The sequence below is a fragment of the Carettochelys insculpta genome, chromosome 2 (assembly GCF_033958435.1).
Source record: "Carettochelys insculpta isolate YL-2023 chromosome 2, ASM3395843v1, whole genome shotgun sequence".
Classification (NCBI taxonomy): Eukaryota; Metazoa; Chordata; order Testudines; family Carettochelyidae; genus Carettochelys; species Carettochelys insculpta.
Genome location: NC_134138.1, coordinates 90,903,885 through 90,918,633, shown reverse-complemented (window position 1 = coordinate 90,918,633; position 14,749 = coordinate 90,903,885). Strand labels below are relative to the sequence as shown.

Sequence of the window (14,749 nt, the reverse complement as noted above, 5' to 3'; positions counted from 1 at the left end):
AAATTCCTTACTGTCTACTTTTGTCCTGAAAACTTTAACTCACTACTATGTGTACGCATGAACTATCATGGCTTGGTAACATGGATAACATCACAAAGGACCAGAACTGTCCCTGGTCTCACCTGTAGCCTCTAGAGGGAGTAAGGTTGACAGAGCTAGGTATTACGCTTTAAAGACTTGTGACTACATGTGTCAATTCATCAACATCGAAATACTTTCAACTCATTATCTACAGACTTCTGTAGGATGCTTGCCTGGCTTCCTGACAACTTTCTTATCAGGTCTCTGCTTTAATAGCCTGCCTAGGTGGAGCAGAGCACTTGGAGCCCACAAGCCCCAGCTTCAGTGTACTCCATCAAGTACGGGTTAAACTTCTCTAATACAGAAGTCTCTTGTCTGGCAACATCCTTAATCCAGCATGAGTTTAGTTAAGTGATCATCCAGCTATCGTGGTGTGGCCAAGTTGCCTGTGGTCACAAAGTTTGTTTACAACCACCAGTCTTAACTCTCAAGTGTTCTTTGTGGTTAGTCAGCTCTAATTCACCCCTAGATGTCTTCTAGAAACCAGTAAGCAATGTAAGTTCTGGTAATGTGCTAGACCTCCTGTAGTCCAGCAAATTCTCTCATCCAGCACCAGTCTGGTCCCAAGAGTGCCAGACAAGAGAGGTTCAGAACTTCAACAACTCCAATTCCAGTTAGAGTTAATGTATTGATTTGTTCCAGAAAGTAAAAGACAAAATTTTGAAATCTCAGAATCCTCTGTAAGTCACCTTGCTCTACTTTGTACTAGTGTTACAAGCAGTACCATGTCCTGAAGCTACAACACACATTTTAAAACATTTTTGAAAATGAGTTTATTAAACATTATTATTGCCTCTTTTCAAGTTTAGAAAAGTCCACTGCTACACGTTTTGTTTTAAATGCTAACTCATACGTAAGGGTGAGTGTCGCTAATACAGGACAAGACTAAATGCTTCTCACTCCTCAGGCTACAGTGCGTATCAAGGAAAAGCTCAAAATATTAACTTAAACCCCATAACAACTTACTGGAGTTACAGCCAATTCATGAATGATTGATAGAAATATACAAACCAGAGACAACTGTACTCAAGGACAGGCTAGTAAGCAGAGTGCTGATTCTTTTACAGCAAGATTTAGGACAAGGATGCCTCCCTTATGAAGGCAACCCACTTCCATTAACATACTTTTCTCATTAAAGATATTCCATAGCTTTTTATCTGCTTCTGAACAGTTTATTTTCTGGAACAGAATCCCATTAACAGAGATTTAACTGTTTTTAAGAGTATCACATTGAACTTGAGCACAGACAAGGTAACATAACTTATGGAACAGACTCGTCTCATCTTTAAAAGGTTAAGTGTATTAAACAGCCATCTCCATTTTAATAGCTGGATGTGGGTTATAGTCTTCAACCTGAAAGTCTTCTGCTTTGAAGTCAATGATGTTCTCGACTTTACGAAGAATTTTGAGTTTTGGAAAAGGACGTGGTTCTCGCTGAAGCTGAAATTGAAAGCAGTTTGTACAATATTAGTGCTCAAAATAAAGAACAATACACACTGAAAGTAGAGTTCTTGGCTCTTTCAGTTAGACCTCACCTGCCATAGTACTTTCAGTCCTGTCACATTGTGAAAATATTTGTGTGAAGGTGGAAAGATGAACGAGTGTTTATCGGAGACCCAAGAAAAGTACAGTAGAGCCTTATCATGCACTTGGATACTCACTGTGAATTACTGGTTTGCATACCATGACTATACATATATAATTAAGGATAATGCATCAAAGTACATTTTATTCATTTAGTCATTTGTTTTGATAAGACAAGTCTGAGGACACTACTGTTTTGTAACAATGATAAGAGTATGAATTCTTGCACCTTTGACTTGCAGAAAGAGAATTCTAGGGTTTTCACTTTGCAACCAGTTGAACACAGGTAAATGGCAATACTGGAGAATAAATCAGAGGCTCAGCAATGCATATTAGGATAGTATTTACAATGAAAGGTCTCCGTACTACCAGATCTAAAAAACACAGGATTATGATGAGTTGTGCAACCAAGAGTGGTAGATACCAGAAAGCCAAATTGCAGTTACTATAGATACTTACTTGAATTTTTAAAGGTTCAACATGATTCAGATATATATGAGCATCTCCTAGTGTGTGTATGAATTCACCAGGCTGAAGAGAGAGGGAGAAAAAGGCTTCAGACCAAAAAGGTAGTACATTTTAGGACTGTAGGACATTGTAATGTTTGTGTTAGACTAGAGGCTTGCGCCTCTTTTGCTGAAATGTATCTCCTGTACCAGATAGTCTTGATAAAACCGTTTCCATACACACTCAAGTATTCTCCTTCCGTAAAGGAACAAAGCTCCTCTAAGCAAAGTGTGAAGTCCCACTACAAGGATTTTGCAACAGATACAGCAACTGAGCACTCATATTTATCTGGTATCACAGGTGGCAGGAGATGAGGGCAGTGAGAAATATAGCTTTCTCCATCTTGAAGTGATAGGTTGCAAGTATTTTTTAGATATTAACAATGCTAGAATGATTCATGCTTCTTCCTTAAGCTTGGACTAAGGTAACACACTGTGGCACTTAATTCTATTAGAAACTAAAGCAACTCATTAAAAGCAGTTCCTTACAAGAGTACATGAAACCAGTGCACTGTGATCCACCCTGACAAACTGAAGTCCTAAAGGTATGACTACAATGCAACGCAGAGCCTGCCTCCCAGCCCAACTAGATAGATTGTTTGCATGCTAAAAATAGGAGTATGACCAGTAGCTCATCTGAGCTTGGTTGGCTAGTTGGAGCAGCTGTCTTTTCAGAACTGACAGCTGCTCCAGCTAGCCACCTGAGCTCTGATGGGCTTGGGCACAGGCAGCTAACCAGAACAACCACCAGTATTCCCTGTAAGCAGGGCACTTGTGCAGCCACCAAGGAGAGAGTCAAATGCTGCCCAGCTGTTCAGCATGGTGCCCACATCTGGTAGCAAGTTTCAAATGGTGGTGCACATCTACACATGCTTTGGTGCACATAAAATGTATTCTACACCTGAAAAAAATTAGAGGGAACATTAACCACCACCCATGCTACAGTGCTACTTCTAGTGCATTAGCTTGAGCAGAGCTGGCACAGGCCTGTCCACCCCCATGGGGAGTCTTGTTCCCAGCTGCAGTGTAGACGTCTAAAAGAGCTTTCAAATTGTCTGGCTGAGAAACGTATCTTCACTGTTGTCACAGCTGTGGTTTAAAATAAAAAGCTGCTGACGGGTTCTTCTCTGTAATGAGCCCTGAACTTTGGAATTCTCTTCCCAGGCTCAGTCTGATATAGCCCACATCTGTTAGCCTTCATGGCATGCCACAAATCACAGCTATCCTCAGAGGGAAGGACTGGTATTTTTTTCCAAATGGGAAAGCTGACAGGTCGGTTTATCTGCATTAATATTTCTTTCCGTTATGGCAGAGGTACCTTGCTCCCCAGATAATTATTTTGTATGACTTAAGCACTGCTTAATAATTTATCATCATCCCTTGCGCTTAGAGCTTACATCTCCTGAAAGTATCTGCATTAATTTTGCAGAGGATTCTTAGCCACAGCATGTGACAAAATGCTGGCTCATAAAAGATTATATTTACTTGTGTATCATGTTAGTCGTATTGCAATATTCAATGTCATATACAAATTCACAAGTCTTAGATAAGTTTATGTTCTTTACTGCAGCTCAATCCCACAAAAAAATCTGTCTTGCTTTAAGAGAAGGGGTAACAGTTGAGCGAAGTTGTGGAGGAGATATAAAACTTCATTTATTTTAATTGCCATTGCTATAAAACTTGAAGTCCTTACTGATAAAAGATTTTCTCCATTCACTCACTTTATGTACTCTCAATATTAAGATGAAAGCCACAGCTCCTCATGACAGCGGGGGAGAGGGGTTTCAAACATAACAGCCTATCACTATTACATCTTTAAAAAGCGCTGAAGTCAGTCTTTGGAAGACAGAAACACTGTAATGGATTTAAACTAAACAAATCTCTGCTCTACCCAAGTCACAAGAATGCCGTTATTTCTGGAGAAAGACAATAGGAAAAGAGCAATATTACACAACCATTTACAGTTGGAAGTTGGGGAGGCAGACCACAATACACAAATTGGAATCTGATAGCAACAACCGAGTTAATACTCTGTCTAGTCTGATGATAATAAAAAAAAAACCCTTATAAAATGCCTAATGACTGGAAGTTGTAGTACCTTGAAGAGAGCTGTTTCAGTAACACAAATACACCCCATGGCATTTTTTCTCATCGCCAGAGGGAAAGTGGTCAACTCACATTTTTGGTAGATAAACTGATAAAGTAAGTACGGCAGAGCTTAATTTTTACAAGCTTTGTACAGTCTGATAAGTGACCAATGAGACATTTATGGAGTTCTTATAGCTCAAGCCACCCCATTAACACACACATTAAACACATCTACAGAGCCCATTCCTATACAGATCTAAAACTTCTTGAGCATTGTATTCATTTCAAAGTTTTCTGCTTAAGCATTAGTCTGTTAAATGCTTCAGTCTTCTGTTCAAATAAATACCAGAGCAGAAGTATACTATACCTTCAGGCCTGTGACATGGGCAATCATATATGTGAGCAGTGAATAACTGGCGATATTGAAAGGCACTCCCAATCCCATATCTCCAGATCTCTGATACAACTGGCAAGACAGTTCACCATTTAGAACATAAAACTGGCAAAGAGCATGGCATGGAGGCAAGGCCATTAGTGAAATATCTAAGGGGTTGCAAAACAGGAAGAGAAGGAAGGGAAAAACAGTATTAAGATACTATGAAAAGCAGTATAGATATACATATGTATATACAAATAAATATGCATAAATATAACAAATAGTGATATGGAACCAAATATTGCTCTATTGCTTTTATTAAGACTTTTTAAATCCTATTACCATTATCAGATATTAACTGCTTGATTATATAACTACTAGCATTAGCTGTAATTAGATGGACAGAGGAAAACTCACAGCTACAAATTCCAGTGGAAGTAAAAAAAAAAAAAAAATGGTTTTAGGCCCCAATCCACAAAATAGTTGACATAGGCTGAATTTTACCCATAAGAATAATCTTGGGGGAAAAAAAAAATCAATAAGTGTAATTATGTGAATAAAATTCAGCATGTGCAGAAATGTTTGCAGTATCAGGGCTTTAGTTATTCAGCCTGTTTTCTATTAAACAAGTTCCTGCATCTAAACTCTAGTATTTGTTTTATTAGCAGCTCAGAGCCCATCATGGACCAGCACTACATAGACACAGAAAAAAAGATGTTCAGTGCCTCAAAAGTCAGAGGACAAAATGTAGAAGGCGGACAGAGGCAAATGAGGGAGTACAGGAGAACAATAAGACAATAATGGCCAGCAAGACAGGCAGCAATCAGAGCACCCCTACCACCTGCTGTAAATTTGTGGGCCTAATTATCACCCTGTGAACTCACATGTGAAAAGTGAAAATTCATAGAAATGAGGCAAAATAACTTTTATGACAAATGTTGATGGGAAAAGGTGTAAAAATAAGACAAAGACAATTATTCCAAGCAGAAAGGAATACTGATATTACTCAATGACTGTGTCAGTATTATGCCTGGTACACAAGAAAATGAGAGACAAGAAATCACTGGGTCAAAATCTGCATGTTTGAAATCAGTCTTAACAGGTGGTCCAAAAAAGTGAGGACACTGGCTACTCCACTGCTCACCTCCCTTGTGGGGTCCTTAGAAGATAAAATAGTGATAATAAAGAACAAGGAATCATGACGACTTTGGAGAAAAATCCAAAAAACAATGGCTGACTGAAAGATGGGAGAAGGAAGGAAGGAACAAGCTTTATGATCACGTCCACTACACCATTGTCACTATAGGAGCTTGGTATTTACTGTAACACTACTGGGCCTTCATTATTCTGATCCTCAGAGGTGTCCTACCAGAAAGTGAGAGTGTGTGGGTGTGGTTTCACTTGCCAAAACTGCATATTTTGCATCACTGCAGTAAGCCTCTGACTTGTGTGACAATCACCTAACAGTATGATGGTGGAAGAAGTTTGCCAGGTCTTGGATTGGCTAATAAGACCAACTGCCGCTCTGTGCCTGTGTTTCTCCAGCAGTGAGGTTGCAAGTACAAGTCAACACTAGAGACACAAGCTACATTTTCTATGCTTATTGTTCTTTTTTCTCTCCCCTACTGAATGTTTGTCTTGTTTGGTTTTCTAGGACACAGGATCAGACTTTGCCAGCAACCGAGAAATAAATAGCTCCAACCAACCTCAATTACTTCTCTTTTCCCCAAAAAGGACAGTTATCACCAGCTAAGAGACTGTCAGACACAGGGTTTTCCTTCTAACAGATAAAGGGGCAGGGAACAAGGGATGTTGTTAAAATGGAAGCCATGTTTACTACTTTACATATCTAATGCCCTAGCTATTTTTCTTTCTTTTCTATATGTTTAATAAAAGGGTTTAAAAGATTTTAAAAGGTGTATTTATCTTGATAAAAGCAAGCTGCAGTCTCTGAATACAAAATCTCTTTAAAAACTGCTTGAAGTTAGGCAAGTATCAGAGGGGTAGCTGTGTTAGTCTGTATCTGCAAAAATAACGAGAACTCCTGTGGCATCTTATAGACCAACAGATTTATTGATGCATAAACTTTTGTGGGCAAAAACCCACTTTCTCCGAGTCTGGCTGGAGTTATTATTTTCACTATTGTTGGCAAAGTCTGATGCTGTGTCCCTTCTGGTAACTGGTTGCTGCTTTTTGGCATCTCTGTCTCCTTTAGGTGGCAAGTACCCTTAACTGCTAAAAGTTTTGACACAGGGTCCCGTCGTTAGAAAAGATTCTAACAAAAAAAGACCACTTTTAAGTTTTGTTCTCTTCTTCTCTCCTGTCCCAAATTTACAATAATCCTATAATGTAACAGTGAAGAAACAGCTACTTGATTATATTAATCAATTCTGAGCTTCCATTAAAACACACATATTAAATTTTTATTATCTATAAAGTGTCTTTGAATAATGACTATGCTGAGGGCAATAATAATCATCATGTATTTCCATATATGTAAAGACAAAAAAAAAGATTTGAAATTCTGGGGCTTGAATTTCCTCAAATCAATGAGGAACAGGAGAATCCCAATTATAGTTCACCTAACCATTAATAAAACACTAAATCACAAGCATAAACTCACCTTTTCGTGCTGCAAAATATGTAACTACCACCAGACCTGGCTGCACACACAGGATCTGCTAATTGTGCAAGCTTTCAAGATTAGGTGAGCACCAATGATATAACTTAGCATCCAAACAGTAATACACAATTACATTCACTTCACACACTGCCTTCTTTACCTTTGGGATTCCAAGCACACATGATGATTCTTCTGTCATCTGGATTGTTTTTGATTGTGTCAATAACATTCTGCAGCTGGTCCACTCCTTGGCCTGCGTAATCTGGGGAACATTACCAGATAATATTTCAACAAATTCAGACAACCTAAGGTTGTTTTGACAATAGCTTAGAGCTGCCCTCTGAACTACTTTTGAAAACCAAGCCCACATATTTCAGTAAAATCACACTAACTGTGCCCTCTTCTGATCCCACATTGTCTTGTTAAAGGTTTCCACCTTAACACATCTGAATTTTTCCTTCCTCCTTCCCTCGGTCTTTTGGCTAGTTTTTGGGGATCACAGATGAGCACTCCAAGCTTTGGGAAAAAACTGGTGTGAACTTCCCGTCTTTTCTTGCATGCTTTGAACAGCGGTATTATGGACACTTAAAGCATCATCACTGGCACCTGGATTAGTACTTGCTAAAATGGGGTCATATATATTTCAGATGCTCTTTTATTCTCTCTGCCAACTCACATAAGTGTCTTCATTCTTACAACCCAAGGCCAGGTCTACCTTTAAAATGTACATGAACATACCTACAGTTTTCAAAGGTGTAAAAAATCCATACCACTGAGTGCTGTTAGGTATGTAAACCTAATCCCCAGAACAGACACAGATTGATAAAATAATACTTCTATTGACTTAGCTATAGAAAACCTACAGCAATGGAAAAGCCCCTTCCATCAGTGTAGTCTGCAGCCATACTTTGGATTTACAATGGCACAGCTACAACATAGCTGCTGTGCTGCTAGTGCACATAGTGCAGACATGGCCATGTTTGAACTTTTTCTTCTCAAGCACAACAGCTAAAAACTTTACATGAAAGCTGAGACCCTACAGAATAACTGAGGTTTATCTGTATATATCACTTTGGGTCTTAGAGTCTACACTATACAGTTTAAATGAAACAGAACTAGCATGCCATTTTTATTGCCCTTAAATTTCCTGTATTTGCGAATGCATAAAAGCCAGATTTCAAGGGGAAACAAGATGCCACAAAATATTGCTTCTTATCATGACAAATGTTAAATCTCCTTAACTAAAATAAATATGTGTACCATGTTAAATAAACAAAGACATAGCCTTCACATGGGTAAACAAAAGTACCTTAATCTAAGAGAAATTTGGAGAACAAAAAAAATATGAGGCTTGGGGGCCATAAAACAATTTTGGTTACTGGTGATGATCATTTGTATTTTTTATGAGCCTACTATCCAATAAACTTTGTTTCATATACCAAAATAAGAATATGTGGCACGACACTTTTGATATGACAATGCTCTCTTTAAAAAATGTTCAGGCTGACAGCTCTGTGGTTCTTTACAGTTTTACCTGTCTTTTTAGATGGAGAAAATAGTTTTTGATGGCTGAATAAAACATTAGTTCACCACCTCCAACATCATTATGAAAACTAAATATGGAAGAGTCATGATTTTCCAATGATACTTTCCTGTAAGCAGCACAAACTAATATGCTAATTATACAAATTAATAATAGAAGCTCTCTGAAATGAGTGATTTTAGTGTAGTTTCAAAAAACAAAAGTGTCCTATTACAACTAGCACCTTTGCTGGCAGCCTCAGCAGAAAAGCAAGGAACTAAATGGGCATGAGAAGCAATATATCCTCCCACCTACAGGTGATCATATTAGCACATCAGCAGAACACCATATGGACTATGATTCACTCATTCTACAAATAGGCTACTGCCTGCAATACTGCATATTTCATAATGGTAGGCTTTCCTGTGTAAGCTCCCAAAAAGATTTACTTGCTCTGACTCTCAGTTTCTATTATAAATGCCCTCTTTCTAATTTTTCCATACCTCCATAAACCTCTGAAAGTGAGGGATCGCAGTAATCTTGTCACTATTATTAAGCACTGAAGAGAACTTCAACAGAGGAAAGCTAGAGCTTTTACCTACTTTCCTCACCTGTATTCATATCTTTGTATTCAGCCCCAAAGTGTCTCCACTGGAAACCATACACTGGTCCCAAATCCCCGTCCTCTCGGTCAGTAAAACCTTGTTTATCCAAGAATTCACGTGATCCATTAGCATCCCAAATCTTCACTCCTTTTGCAGAGAGCTCTTTAGCATTTGTTGAGCCCTATATGGCGAAGAAATATAAAAGCAATTATGTGCCAGGAGAAAGGGCTACATTTTAAATGGAGGTGCTAAATTATGCTATGCTAAAACACTTCACTAATTATTAAGGAGAGAATGAATTGTCTTGGGATTAAGCTTCAGGATCTGACTCCTTTTACATGCACACACAATAAAACTACATTATAAACAAACAATTATTGAGAATTGAATTACACAGCTCTAGTCATGTAATTAATTCCAGTCTTATACATTATAGGCCAATGGAGGTCCAAGGCTAAATGTGATAGCTTGTGCAGACCCTTCAGGAAACAAGGTTTTACTTTTTGATTGATACAACAAGAAAAACTTGTTCCATGCCTGTGCAACTCTGATACTCCTGTCTTACAAGTTATTTTGGGGGAGGGGGAAAAAGAAGAGATATGCAGTCCTTTCTCTCTCTCTCGCTCGCTTTTTCTGTTTTCCCAAAGCTTACAAATTTCTTATTCCTGAGTCACACCATTAGAAATTGCCTAAAGTTCTGTTTAGTCACTGAACAATATGGTAGGCTCCCATAATCTTCTCTGGCACCTTGTATAAAAAAAACTTAGAGGTGAAGGTCAGAAAACAAATCCCCCAAGTTTAAAATAGCATTGAAAGTCAATAGAGATATAAGCAGTCTCTGTTACCAAACCATGTCTTTTCTTGGCAGTCACTTGATAACTAGTAGGACGTCTTCATGTCACCCTCCTATTTGTGAGTCTGTTGATGGCTGATCAGCCCAATTCTGGAGCCGCAGATCTTATTATAGAAGCAGAAGCTGTTGGTAGCTGTTGGAGGGGTGCAGGGCAGTTTTTGACCTTTTTTCCTTCTTCTCTGCCTGTCCTCATATGCACTGCAGTGGGACCTCTCAAATTGCGCCATCCCTCACAAATTACCATTCTCCACTGTGGACAGTCTTGGGCGAGGTTCTCCCAAGCGTCAACACCGATGCTGCACTTTTTCATGTGTGCCTTCAGCATGTCCTTATATCACTTCTGATGGCCCCCAACGCTCCTCTGTCTTTCCCAATGCTCCTCTGTCCTTCCTCCAATTTGGAAAACAGAATCTGTTCTGGAGGTGCTGGTCAAAGATCTGAACCACATGACCAGTCCAACGAAGATGTTGACAAACTATAATGGCTTCAATGCTGGTCATGTTCACTCTTCCAAGACACTAGTGTTTGTGCGCCTATCCTCCAAAGAGATATTTAGGATTCTCCTAAAGGCAATGTTGATGACATTGTTCAACTGCCTTCAAATGATTCTTGTATGTTGTGCAGGTTTCGCATGTAGTAGTGTTGGAACAACCACTACATGGTATACAAGGAGCTTTGTCTTGGGATAGGTGTCCCGGTTCTCAAAGACACTTTGCCTCAGGCAGGCGAAAGCACAGCTTGCATGGTTCAGACGATGCTGGATTTCCACTTCAATGTGGACTTTAGTGGAAAGATGACTTCCAAGGTATGGGAAGAGCGCCACATTTTCCAGCAGTTCTCCATTGACTTCAACAAAAGGTGCACGACATTGTCCTGTCGGTGAAGGTTGGTGGAGCACTTTGGTCTTTTTGATGTTTAGTGTGAGGCCAAGATTCTCGTATGCTTCAGCAAAGGTGCTTAAGATGGTTTAAAGAGCTCTGGGAGTAAGAGCAACAACCATATTGTCATCCATATGCCGGAGCTGCATGATCAAAGTTGTGGAGGTCTTGCTTTTTGCCTTCAGTCTCCTGAGAGTGAAAAGCTTCCCGTTCACTCTACAGACAATCTTCACACCTTCTGGAAGCTTGTCATCAATGAGGTGAAGAGTCATGGTGATGAAAACGCAGAACAGTGATGGGGCAATGAAACAGCCATGCTTGACTCCCATTTTGACCTCAAAGGAGTCACTTTGGGATCTGCTATTGTTCAATACTGTTGCAGTCATGTTGTCGTGAAGCAGCCTTAAAATGCTAATGGATTTGTATACAGAGTACAGCACTTTGCTGGTTCACAGCAGAAAGATTTCTAGCCCTTATGGCTGAAAAGATAAGCTTTTTTTTTTTTAAGTGTTAAGTTCTTCAGAAACTGATATCTGGTAAATAGTTGTTTCAAGTCCTGGTATACCAGCATTTGGTCACATGCTACTCATTACTACATCAAGGAACATCTATAGGGCAAAACACCATTTTAGCACTTGTCTACAAAAGTTTTACAAATATAAACTGTTTGTTAGATATATGATTGTCTACTAGAGGAGTGTTTTGGGGGTTTTTTTTGTTTGTTTTTGGTTTTTTTGCCAACAGCTGTATTTGTAAAAAACTGAACAGGAATAAGCTATACCAGAACAGAACTGCATCCACAAAAGCTTCTCCTGTTTTAACTACAGCAGTATCGTTTAAGGAGCAAATATATCCGGTGTACATAAAATGTTTCACCGCTTCAGAATATTTCACTAAAAAAACACAAATGTTAGATTTAATTAACATTCCCACCAAATCATACAAGTTCCTTAACCAAAATTAGCAGAATCTTTTGACGATCATGAACTCATCTGCTAGTGTTCCAAATACTCTCATCCACAATATGATACATCCTACATTTGACAGTACTAGCAATAACAGCAAGAAGTCCTGTGGCACCTTATAGACAAATTTTTCAGAGCATAAGCTTTCATGGGCAAAGACCCGCTTTGTCAGTACTAGCAACACATATTAATTTAAACACGTATGCATCATACCTTGATAAACCATAGCAGCTCCTCCAGCACTCCCTTCCAGAATACTCGTTTTGTTGTCAGCAAAGGAAACTGATCTGAAAAAGAATTTTAGTCTCCAAAGCAGCAAAGTCAATTCTCACTAATCAAATATCACTGATTGCTTTCTGCAGATAAATACCAAACGTGTTAAAAGCTTAGCTATTTATCTGCTGTGGATGTGCAGTGTGTACTATCACAATAAGGGCCTGGCTTGTCCTAGCAGTCATTTAAAGAACTTAGCACAGGACCGTAACAGACAGAAAAGCATGCAGTGATGCATGTAAATTCCTTCAGTTCTTGGACAAGGCAAGGAACACAGTTACCCAAACTTATTCTGAAAAAATGGTCCTATGAGCCAACGATATTGGCAGATAAAGACGGGGATTAATTAGAAATGCGTTGTTCATAAACTTAATCATGGGGAGCAGTTAAGTACCCAAGGCAAAGTAAAATATGCATGCATACAGTTGAATTCAGAGGGTCAAGATAAAGTTCTAGTCAAGCCTACTAGGAGGTGGATCAGAAAGGGTGGTGGTAAAACTGTCTTAGGAGGCCAGCCTGGATCAGGCCTACCTTCTTTGGTTTTTTGTTTTGTTTTTTGCCACAAAACAACTATTGGGGACAGCTGCAAAGGGATTCAACCACACGTTACTTAGGGCAACAAAAAAGGAGAGGAGCAGATGGGCTTAGAAACCTTATGTATCAGGAAGAAGATAGCTGGAGACTCTTCCCTGTATGTAGGAGTTACCCATACCTCCATTATCCCCACTCAATCCCACCTATAAAAGCTGGGACCTATAGCAGATTTCAGTAGCAGCTGCAGAGCACAGGTGGGTGCCCACAGATAGCACTGCCCTCAAGATGTGCTGCAGTGACCTCCCCTTCTCCTCCCAGGATGACCAGCTCAGTCACTCAAAAGACAGCGGGGGGGCGAGCAGCACTGCCGCATGTGCCCCTGGCAAGGTGCGGGGCAGAGAACAGCCAAGAATGGGGCAAACCACTGTGGGGGTGGGAAGCCTGGGGGCAAGAGGAGATGGGTGGTTGCAGCCAGCTCAGGAGGGCGGGGACGTGCTTGGCAGGTCTGCCTGTCAGCAGGCCAGGGAGCTGCTGGGATGTGCTGAGCGGCTGCCAGGGGGGCCCAGAGGGAGGGGATCTATGGAGCGGCCCCTAGGGAAAGGCGGGCGGGCACGGGGAAGTGCAGGCCGCGGGGCCCCGCGCAGTCACCTCTCAGGCTGTAGCGCGCCTGCAGCCCGAAGGCGGAGATGGTGCCGGTACCGGTGCGATCCGCCTTGCGATGGCCGCGCTGCAGGACGTGCTCGACCTGCGCCAGGTACTGCAGCTCGCCGAGCGGCTCGAACACCGGGCCGGGCATGACGACGGAACGCGCCAAGCCCCGAGCCGCCCGGCGCCTCTGCTCGAACTGGCGCCGCCCCCGGCCCGGCAGCCAATCGCAGCGCCCGGCGAGCGCGGGAGGCTCCGACGGTGGCCGCTCGGCCAGTCCCGGGTGCACCAGCCGGCGGTCTAGTGCTGCGCGGGCGCACGGGGGCGGCGGTCCCTGGATGGGCCCGCGCGACAGCCAGTGGGGTCGGTCGGGGGAAGCGCCAGACGGGCCCGGGAAAGGGGAGAGTGCAGCAGAGGGCTAGTTAGAGCCGCACCTGGGGCGTGGGGTGGCCTCGCTGCCGCCAAGAGCGAACTCCCCCTCTAGACCCAGAGCTGCTAATGGGCTGCGTCCTTAAATCAGCGGCATCTCCATCAGCAGCAACCAGGGGCTCAGCGCCCCTTCGTGTCCCAGGCCGCCCTCACTGTTTCCTTCCATCTTTCCCTGTCCAATGGGAGGGGTTTAGTTTGTGTAGACCAGCTCCGCACCAATCTACTACATCCTCTACCCGTTCTCTTACAGCAGCGAAGGGTCCTGTGGCACCTTATAGACTAACAGAAGAGTTTTGAGCTTGAGCTTTTGTGAGCACAGACTCGCTTCATCAGATGCTGGTCTTGGAAATCTGCAGGGCCAGGTATAAATAAGCCAGAGCAAGGCTGGGGATAACAAGGGTAGCTCAGTCAGCAAGGGTGAGGCTTACTACCAGCAGTTGATCTGGAGGTGTGAACACCAAGGGAGGGGAAGCTGCTTTTGTATTTAGCCAGCCATTCACAGTCTTTGTTTAAGCCAGAGCTGAGGGCGTTGAATTTGCAGATGAATTGTAGCTCAGCAATTTCTCTTTGGAGTCTGGTCCTGAAATATATTTGCTGTAGGATAGCTACTTTTAAGTCTGCTATTGTGTGGCCTGGGAGATTGACGTGCTCTTCTGCGGGTTTTTGTATATTGCCATTTCTGATATCTGATTTGTGTGCGTTTATTCTTTTACGTAGAGACTGTCCAGTTTGTCCAATGTATATAGCAGAGGGGCATTGCTGGCACATGATGGCATAAATTATATTG

The 14,749-nt window shown here is 41.5% G+C and overlaps 1 protein-coding gene across 1 annotated transcript; it reads right to left on the bottom strand.

Moving 5' to 3' along the window:
* Positions 1-1,378: 1,378 nt before the first annotated feature.
* TYMS (thymidylate synthetase) lies at positions 1,379-13,694 on the bottom strand. Its single transcript, XM_074987357.1, has 7 exons — positions 13,537-13,694; positions 12,295-12,368; positions 9,392-9,566; positions 7,419-7,520; positions 4,627-4,802; positions 2,125-2,196; positions 1,379-1,521 (listed from the first exon to the last, which is right to left on the bottom strand). The coding sequence occupies exons 1-7, from the start codon at positions 13,682-13,684 to the stop codon at positions 1,384-1,386; spliced, it is 885 nt and encodes a 294-aa protein (XP_074843458.1). The 5' UTR covers positions 13,685-13,694; the 3' UTR covers positions 1,379-1,383.
* Between the last annotated feature and the right edge of the window lie 1,055 nt (positions 13,695-14,749).